Below are 10,117 nucleotides of genomic sequence, written 5' to 3' on the forward strand. Positions count from 1 at the left end.
AATTTACATTGCATATACATATTCATGTTTTTAGGGTACATATGTATAGTTCGCACCTCTCTTTCTTACTATTCTTTAGTAATATTTTTGAGCTGTGAACCTCGATAATTTAATGACCCAGTATTGTTCACGTGTCTGTACAATGTGGCCCAGTCTATGTGCCAACAGGAGAGATGCTAAAGTTGGATGTAAAGCTGAATATTGGAAAAAGCAGAAATCAAATAAATCATTCTCGCCGTCTGTACATCAACCGGGAATCGTGCCTTATTTTGTATTGTTCCGGAGGGCGAGTTGCCATAACTGCTCCGCATTAGCTAACGCACACGAATTAAAATCGCTTACTTTAAAACGTAATCTCTTCCTGATGCTACGCGCCTACTTGACCCAATTTACCGCGGGCTAGAAAACCTCCCAGGTCTCGCATTATTGGAACATTTTGTCTTTCCCAGGAACTCAGAGCCGGAGAATGTAGTCTTCTACAAAATGTTCCGGCTGGCGCGGAACGCGCTCGTACGCATAGCGTGCGAAATGATCAATGAAGCCGGCCAACAATAAACTGGGTAATTCCAATCTTTCTGCATCTCAGACGGCATGCATTAACCATGCATAACACAAAAAATAAATAAATACAAGCACACAATGGGTTATTGTTTTTCATAAAAAACAAAACATAAACAAAAACATTTTATTAAAGAATCATAAAAAATAAAACTCTTAATACAATTTCTGATAACCGTCAAGTCAGTTCAAATATATAAGCACTATATATAAGCACCCCACCTAAAGGTTAAAAGGTCCGTGAACTTTAAAATAAAATATATTTCAATTTTAAAATTTCTTCAATAGCTGTCTTATTTTCTATTATAAATTGTCTAGATGTACACAGGAGATAAAGAATTAGGCAAAAATCCTTAAAGTAAAATGGTCACAGTTTGGGACGTTTTGGTCATAAAGTAAGTACGTTATAAAGAAATGCAAAAATAAGTGACTGAACCAATGTCCGATAACTTCAGGACACGCGGAACTTGAACTCGCAAACAATGATAAAAATGCATTTGTCCTAATTAGTCCTCCACATCCACACACAAATTCCAATGATTGTAATAGTTGTATTTACAGTCAGTTCTGCAGGCTTATTATTGAAAAACACTTTTGGTTAAAAAAATAATAAAATCATTAAATCTGTGTACAAAATACTTAAAGCAATAGGACAGAGGGTGATTCTGGGAAAGGAATTAAGAATGGACTATGTTTCTTTCCCACCCCTCTGTGCATCCCAAAATGATTTTCATTCATAAACCCTGTTTTTTCCCCATCTTTAGGGTATGTTGTGCATTAGATACTTGTACCTTTAAACCGTTCTTTCCTCAACACGCGTTTGCAAAATCGTTGCCCACCATCACCTACCCTCTGTCCTTATCCACATCAGACAATTCTCAACTCGTTAAGCATTTCTCAGATCTCTCCATCCCCCCCCACCCCACCCCAATTAAGAAAGGAACATTCGATGACACCCATATGCTTCAAGTATCAGGCAGTCAACATTATCATTTCATGTTCAACAGCGACCACAAACAAAATAAACAAACAAACAAACAAACAAACAAAAAGGACATTCCAGACTGGGGCACTGCGCTGCAGACGAAATCGAACAGCTGGAACAGAGATGTCAGTCATGCGTGTAGGTTTTTGGAAGACCCTCCAGAAGCTACGGGAGGAGAAGAGTGACGGAGACATTCGCACGTAACCCCACGACCGGCCTTTTCTCCTTTTCAAAGCGGACGTCCAAAGTCGCAAAATTCTGCAGGTCCTTCGGTCGAGAGCTCCGACAGGGTTTCGACAACCGAAATAAAAATAAAAAATGCACCGCAGTACCGACTAGACTGGTGTCGAAACGGAGATCTGAATTACATAAGTGGTTATCAGAGTCCGACCAAAATCTGCGCACAGGGAAACCAGGTATTATTGTTCATCAGCCAAACAAACCTTCACTTGAGAACAAACAGTCCCCAGGCACAAGTAAACTAGGACATGGTTGAAAAAAAGTGTTTAAAAAAAAAAAAAAAAACTCCCAAGATATACTTTATACATACTAGTGAAAGCAGTATTCATATACACCTGGACTGTTCTTGTGCACCTGTAACAAAATTTTGCATGGGCACAACCAGAAATATAACTAACGCACTACACAGACACATACAATACACATCTATGTGATCTATTTTAAGTAGCCCCTAGAGAGAGGGGTGGCTGTTTAGCAAATAAATAAATGTAAAACAAATGTAACCCATTTAAAACAAAAGACAATCAAGTGTCACTGGTCAAGGATGAGGCCTAACGTTCGAATTCTGAGGCGAGCACTTGTGGGGGTGGGGGGGGGGGGGTCCTTGCTCATCGCCTTACCACGTAGGGAAACGGACGAGCGTTGTGCTTGCGAAACCGCGATGAACGCAGGTGACGTGACGGATCTCAATTACATCCCGGCCACCGCGTGGCCAGCGCTCTGAGAACGCGGCCCACGGAAAGGACCGGAACATTCCCGCGACTCTTCAAAAACAAGACCAGGTTCAAATACCTAGCGTACGGCTGGACCGAACCGGCCGACGTCACAGACGTTGCGTGCCGTAACTTCATCGCTCACTCAGTCAGTCAGTCAGTCAGGTCACAGACATTCGCGTTTGTAGGGCTGGCCCCCCGCTGTTGCGGTCCAGCCAAAAAAAAGCAAACAACACTTTTGAGTTGTTGTTGGAAGCCCCGTTGTTTGTGGACTTAGCTGCCGTAACGGTCTTGTTCCTCACGACTCCTCGTTATTACTAAGGATACACAAACCCAGGCTGCGTGGATCGCCGCTGGGAATGTGGAAGCCCTTTGTGTCCTTTCCATGTTGTCGTTTATGGCTTATCTCCCAGATACTGAGAGCGGGGTTTTGTAACGTCTGAGAGGGCTACATCCAGCAATAAAATCACCATCAGGGCACTTGCAAATATTCACTCAATTATAAAAAAAACTTTAAAAAATAAAATAAAAAACTAAAATGAGGCTTTTTCAAGAATGAACAGAAGAAAAAAATAAAAATACATATCTTCATAGTGTTTCGAGTAATCCCAGAAGAATCTAAACAGTACACTGGGAGATTCTGTTTATGTAATGGATTGGGAAGGGGGGGGGGGGGGGGCGGCGGGGGGTAGGGGGGTACTAAAAATGGGGTCCCAAGAGAGTGCCCCTGAGAGACGTGAAAATCACCCAAATTGTACTGTACAGACATTAAGCATCCTCACACACAAGAACCCCGTGTGAGGCACGAGGGAGGTTAAACTACAACCTGCCCAACCCCCCCCTGCGAAAAATAACATGCACAAGAGGAAAGATTTAAATGCGACTAACGGCGTGCTTTCTTTTTTGCAATTCTGATTAATCGGGGGGTGGGGGTGGGATTTTCATGATTGCCAGATGTTCTATGTGTGTGTGTGTGTTTAATGTGATGTGACAATCATCTACTGAAATAAATGCACAGTAATGCAAAGAAGAAAGCACCAAGAGTCTCTCAAGCACTTATCAATGTCCATCTTTCTGTGACAGAATACATCGCAGCCACAAAGGAACTATTGTTAACAGCCGTTTAAAAATAACCACAGAAAAAAAACTCCGTAACAGCTAGCTGGCTAGCTACAGTCTCACAGGGTTCACAGGCTTTCTACACGGGCTTTCCAAACCGTCTGCTTCGCTTTGAAACCCAAAAAGATACGAGTCCGTGTCAAAATCAGGAACGAAAAGGAACGAGGAGTTGTTCACAATCAATAATCAAGTATAAAAAAAGCCTTAATAGACAAAGCGCAACTTTTGTTGAATTTGATCAAGCAAATTTCAGCACAGTAACAAAGATCTGGAGACGTATGCTCTCAGACCCACAAGGAAAGGAAAGAGAGAAAGAGAGAAGTGAAGTAGGAAGGAAGATGGGGGACAAAGAAAGCCATTTGAGGTCTGGCAACAAAACCACACTTCTTATGTTGGCTCAATTAAACTTTGATATCCATCCCTCCCCCCCAACTCTGGCCATTGTTCTTAACCAACGATAAATAATTCTAGATTCTCTCCCCTTAAAAAACATTCAAACGCAAAATATACCAGCGTTTTGGTCTTTTAAACGTACTCTACTCAGAATGGCAGCTACACGAGTGTACAACCTGATGGGACGGCTGTGGTGATGCTTTCATATCTCACTGAAACATGGACACTCTGGCCTTCAAAGAAGCTGGGATAGTGTAAAATTCACCCGTGTTCACGTATTTTCATTGATTTACGCGTCCATTTCTAGTGAGTCCCCTTTACATCACAGCAACTCTCCACACAATAGTGCCATTGAGCATGTGAAAATGCAAACCATCTGTACAGGAATATAAATTCAGTTTTTAAAAAAATACTTAACAAAAAACATCTGATGCCTCTAATACCATTCAAGAATTATAGATGATCTTTTTTTTAAAAATGCATTAGAAAGTGCATCAGAACTTGCAAACATCCCAAGGCAACAGAATTCCTGTGCAAAATGTAAACAGAAAATCTGCGTTTGAGGGAAAGAAAAAAAAAAATCACATATGATACAAATAACTGAACCAAGCCAACTGTGCATTAGCTGAGGCTAACTTGGGTTGAGAAATAAGAACATAGTGTTTAAGATTCTTAGTTTCTTCACAGAATAAACTTGGTGGCTTGCAACAATCGCATTTGTCACTTCCATTGTCATTGCCCTTATCAGTATTATTACTATTACTGTTATTATTATTATTATCATCATTATTATTATTACTATTATTATAAACATCAGTACTAGTGTCATGGCTGATATGGTTGCTATTGTCGTTTGGATGAAGGCAGTTTGTCGGTGTCTGAGAAGACTAGAGCTGTAGTTTTATTATGCGGATCCAGGTGTCTTTATGTTCTGAAGGAAGTGTACTCCCCGGCCCCGCCCCTTTTAACCCACTCTTCCTCGCACCCACCCCCCCTCCCCCATCGTTACGAGAAGATGCGGATGCACTGGGTGGCGGGGGTGTGGCACACCGGGCACTCTGGCTCGGCCGACTGGCAGATCTGCCCGGCGCAGTCCATGCAGAAGAGGTTGTGCCCGCAGGGCACCAGGGCCGCCATCACCTCGCTCTCGAAGCAGACGTAGCAGTCCCGGGCGCCCGGCCCGTACCCCCCCGCCAGGCCGGCGGCGGCCTTGAAGCGGGCCAGCATGGCCGCGCCGCCGCCCCCGCCCTCCGACTCGGTGGGCGAGCCCCCGGGCAGGGAGGAGGCGGAGCAGGAGGAGGAGTAGCCCGTGGTGCTGCTGCTGCTGGAGCCCCGGGAGAAGGAGGCGCCGCCCGCCTGCAGCCAGGAGAGGGCGCTGAGCGGGTCGCTCTGGGCGCGGCGGGCCAGCGGGTGCTCCAGGCCGGCGGGGTCGGACGACGACGGCGGCGGCGGCGGCGGCGGCGGCAGGGTGGGGGAGACGCGCGGCGTGACCGCCCCGTTGTTGCGCCGCTGCTGCTGCTGCTGCTGCCGCGCGTTAGCGAACGGCGCCCAGATGTTAGCGCCGCCGCCCCCGCCGCCGCTGCCCCCGAGCTCGAACCCCAGCTCCTCCGCAGACGGGGCGGGAAGGTCGCCCCCGAAGACGAAGCCGCCCCCGACGCTGCCGGTGCTGAAGGGGCTGTCGGGGCTGCAGCTCTCCGAGGGGGCGGAGCCCAGGGCCAGGCCGGCGCTGTGGAAGGAGGCGGACCGAGCCTTCCTGCCGGGGAGCGGCGGGGGCGGGGCCGAGTGGCCGGCCCGGGACCAGAGCCCACCCCCGCCGGCGCCCAGCCCCTCCAGGCTGACGTCGGTGCCGTTGCTGTGGAAGTCGTTGTCGCCCTGCAGGTCGACGAAGGCGCCGGTGCGCAGCGTGATGTGCGTCTCGATCTCCTCCCGCGCGCGGTCCACGTTCTCCGGCATGCCCGTCACCTCGAACACCGGGTCCTTCTCGCGGCTCGGCGTCACGATGTAGGTGTGCGTCTGCTGCTGGATCCGCTTCACCGTGGCACCCTTGGGCCCCACCACCAGGCCCACCACGCGGTACGGCACGCGCACCTGGATGGTCACCTGGCCCGGCAGGTGCGGGGGCCCCGGGAGGCCCCCCCCGACCGCCCCGGCCCCCGCCGCGCCCCCGGCCTTGCAGCGGGACGCGCGGATCATGGAGAAGTGCTCGGCCGCCGACAGGATCTCGTGCTTGGCCATCTCCACGTCCTCGCGGCGGCCCGTCACGATGAACACCGGCTCCTCCCCGCGCACCGGCGTCTTGATGTACGTGTTGGTCTTGGCGCGCAGGGCCTTGATCTTACACCCTGGAGAGAACGTGGAGCACTTATGAGGACGGGTCAGGTTACACGTGATCTCGTTTTCAGTCCATCATTTAAAATGACTACTGATTATTGTATCAAAAACAAAGAAAGTCTGTCATGAATATCATGAAACTGCAGCTTCAGCCAGTTCAGCTAGATACACATGCAAAAACTGACCTTTCAGGTCTTCTGTAGCCTAAAGGTTAATTGCGGTTTATACATATTTTATCTGTAATAAATCCAAACCTACCGCCTATCACTTCGGACGAGGGTAACTAGCAAAAGTTACATAACCAAAAGGTGTAGATGCTGATCAAGGACAAAAATGTAAAACAACGAGAAAAGCCAACTGTTGTTTAACACAGTAAATGTATCGCTATTTCTGACCAGTTAATAGTAGCATTCCGTATTACAGGTTTATTGAGTCAAGAAGAACAAAGTTCGGCGGGCAAATTCTCACATCACCGAATTAGGGTAGCTTTTTAGCCGGGATAGTTTTGCGCTGTCCCTTTAAGAGTGCGCTTGTGAAACAACCAATTGGAAACGGCCTCCGTGATGTCATTCTAAGGGACAGAAAGCATGGTACTTTCAAACAAAGGGAACCAGGCGATAAAACCACATTGCAGTATGGATGGGCCAATTCCGATTCAAATTAGTTTTAATGTTCATATTGGATCATCTGAAAAAGTACTGCATCGCAGATTTACTGGTTCCACGATCCAACCATGTATTCCCGATTGAGGGAATCTTACAACGCCCATACTGTACAAACGCCCCTCACTGACGTTTCTATACTGCAATAGACGTACTGTAGTGCATTACTGGTGTAATTAAACTGCGTACTGATAATATTAATTTTATTGAACCAAGTGAACTATGCTTTCACTTTTGGCTGCAATAACGCAAACCAAAACATTATCTAGGTAGCTATGAGTTGGTTTCCTTTGTTCGTGGTAGCATGCAGACATGCCCAGACTACCACAATCTGTCGCTTTGTCTGTCTATACTCCTCCCCCCTCCTTCACAACCATGTTCGCTAACCATCCTTACTGTAACCTAATTTAAAACAGATGTGGCTAGATAAATAAGTTATTGTCTAGATGATGATATAGCGGACCGATGCAATGCGTCTATGGAGTAATCTAGCCCGAGAAACACGCCCTACAAAACAGTAAATACTGAACTAGGCCGCCGTGAAAAAGCGTTGAAACTTTTCAGCGCTGCAACAGTCGCACCCTGCTGCAGTAACGGCACTTGGAGGCTAGCATGCAAACAAAGACGGGCATTCTCCTTTTTTCACATTACTCTCCAAATGAGTTCAAAACTGGGGACAATGCGTTTGCTCTGTTAGGTGGCTATATTACCAGTAAAATACAAATTTGTTATGGATAGTTAAATGTGGACAATGTTAAAAGCAAACCACATGTGCACGGGCAGCTAAAGTTTAGCCTAGTATCCCTGCGGTTACAAGCAGCAAGATGGTCAGTGCAGTTGGCGGCATTAGATGTGATGCTAGCTAACTGCTACAGTATTCATTAACACCGGGTTTTCATACTAACATGTGTAAACTATACATACCGCAGTGTAGTTAGGAAGCAGTCAGACAACCATTTAACGTTGCAACTGGACTCCTGTATTTTACACAAACGATTCTGGCACGACAGCTTAAATTCTGCGTGGCAGAAGAGCAACTTTGACAGGACAGCTGGGAGCTAACGTTAGTGATAACTGGTAACTGGGGCCCATTGCATTGGATAAGTTTACCCAGGCGCAATATGTTCAGTCACAAAATGCACAAAGCATATAACAGTTATTTTATATGTCTAGCAAAACGGATGGCTCGCCAGCCAAGATTCATCTTACCTTGCCGCCCCACGATTTCAGCAACATGCTCAGAACTAGGAACTGGAACACATTCCGTCATGTTAACGCTCCTCTTTCGGCCACAGAGGACGGAGCTCGGCTCCCCGAGCACGGCGTGAGCGTGCGGGCCGGTAATGTGGAATCCACCCGAGGCGTAGTACTCCGGGGGTGGAGAGCAGGAAGACGGGGATCCCACCGAGCCTCCGGGGTGTTCAAGCATCTGTAAGCCGACGAAGCCCCCTACACCGTTGCACGTATCGGAGTTAGAGTCCGGCGTGTCATGGGAATCGACTAGCCCTCCCTCGCCACCACAGTCTGCCTTTTCAACAGCCACGAGAGATAATTGATCGAGGGTGAAGCAGAGCGCCTCCTGATGTTCTTCGTCTCTGGAGTCCGTCTCCATTTCCCCGGGCAGAACGACTCCAGCGTGCAGGCTCTTCACCACCATCTCATTCTCCATAGGATATGCCTGCGTGGATCTGGGAGCTAGACAGAGTCCCCGAGTTTGATCATGCAATTTTGGGTGAAACAGTGACAGTCTTACTCCAGCACAATACACTAAATTCTGAAGTAACAAAGCACGTTTAAACGCAGGGGTTGGGACTCTAAAACAGTGCACAGTAGTATTTTTTGTTCTTTCTACGACGCCTATTTTCTTCCAGGTGACCAGCTTGACAGTCCTGTTGTGCGGTCTATTTTAACATTCTGCGCTCATTTCGTACGTGTTGGTTTCAAGTATTGCCTCTAGCGCTAGCTGTCACAATTGTTGAGTTTCGGTCTTGTCAACTTGTGACTCAGGTCGAGTCTTGTTCCTTGTCCTCGTGAAAACAGGGATGCTGTTAAAGTAACGAAAACAATGGAATCTGGTTTCAATTTATTGGCAAATTAAATGGTGTTTACAAACAATAAGCGAGCCATCTAGCAAGCTGTCATGTTATGTAGCCTTTGTCTAATGAAATAACGTAACAAGCGCGCAAACCAGAGTTTAGCTAACCTTACATAGCTAGAAGTGGCTGTTCAGGCATTTCTGTGATATAATAGAACAATGCATTTTTGCGGTTAGACGTTAACACTAGCTACGTTGGCAACGCAACGTTTACTCACTTTTCCTCCTTACCACTTCCCTTGTGTCTCGCTTTTCTTAAAATCAGGACTGCAGTACGTGTAACGCTAAGTAGCAAACTAGCTAGCGGTCAGCTAATTTGGGGGCGTTGGAAAAATCATGGGCTAGACGGGATAACCGTTAAACACCTAGTACGATTTTCAGCCTCTTCAAATACTATTTTGTCAACTATCTTATAACAAGGAACCCACTCTTACATCTCACTATAAATATAATCAAGTTAGCTACTTGCCTGTTTTCTAACCTATCTTCTCTCCGCCGTCTTTGTTTCGGCAGGCGCATGCCGCTCTGCCCGTCTCCCCGCACACAGCACTGACGTCAGCCGCGACACAACAATAGGTTCAAAGGCCATGCGACTCCAGCTCTCCTTGTAGGAAGCGCCCGACCAAGGTTGGAACTGGGGTTATGTGTTGTCGATCACCTTTAGATGTAACTATTTATTGTTTCTGTTCAAAACCTAATAAACACCAAAATCTGGACATCCAGCAACACAACACCGGTCACAGCAGAAAACGTTAACCCTTTTTTGACCAGTTCTGGCACAAGTTTGCAGATGGTGGCAAGCCAGCAAACTAGCCACACCGTCATGATAGCCACCTTAGTAGTAACATAACACAAGCCAAACAAATCACTTTAGTTGAATAAATACTAAATCAACACTTTTTTTTATGAAAGCCATGTCAACTGAAGTTCAGTGTTGTTTACTGTAACGAATAAATAGAAGGAAATCACGATCCGATACCCGTGGTCCGAGCCGAGAGCTCACTAAGTCCTTAAGTTTGTA

At 46.8% G+C, this 10,117-nt stretch overlaps 1 protein-coding gene across 2 annotated transcripts; it reads right to left on the bottom strand.

Moving 5' to 3' along the window:
• Positions 1-5,002: 5,002 nt before the first annotated feature.
• On the bottom strand, positions 5,003-9,769 carry LOC118225533 (RNA-binding protein MEX3B-like). Of its 2 annotated transcripts, none has more exons than XM_035414034.1 (3): positions 9,566-9,769; positions 8,211-8,696; positions 5,003-6,350 (listed from the first exon to the last, which is right to left on the bottom strand). In XM_035414034.1, exons 2-3 carry the CDS (start codon positions 8,668-8,670, stop codon positions 5,014-5,016), a joined length of 1,797 nt encoding a protein of 598 aa, XP_035269925.1. In that variant the 5' UTR covers positions 8,671-8,696; positions 9,566-9,769; the 3' UTR covers positions 5,003-5,013. The 2 variants fall into 2 exon arrangements, with proteins under 2 accessions (XP_035269925.1, XP_035269923.1); XM_035414032.1 differs by lacking the exon at positions 9,566-9,769 and adding an exon at positions 9,315-9,556 and having other exon boundaries at positions 8,211-9,046.
• Between the last annotated feature and the right edge of the window lie 348 nt (positions 9,770-10,117).

The sequence above is a fragment of the Anguilla anguilla genome, chromosome 4 (genome assembly GCF_013347855.1).
Source record: "Anguilla anguilla isolate fAngAng1 chromosome 4, fAngAng1.pri, whole genome shotgun sequence".
In the NCBI taxonomy this organism is placed as follows: Eukaryota; Metazoa; Chordata; class Actinopteri; order Anguilliformes; family Anguillidae; genus Anguilla; species Anguilla anguilla.

Excerpts from the sequence above, each read along its gene's own strand:
- LOC118225533 (XM_035414034.1), bottom strand. The coding sequence starts at position 8,670 with ATGGAGAATGAGATGGTGGTGAAGAGCCTGCACGCTGGAGTCGTTCTG. Across the intron at positions 6,351-8,210 it reads TGAAATCGTGGGGCGGCAAG|GGTGTAAGATCAAGGCCCTG; the intron begins GTAAGATGAATC and ends CGTTCTCTCCAG.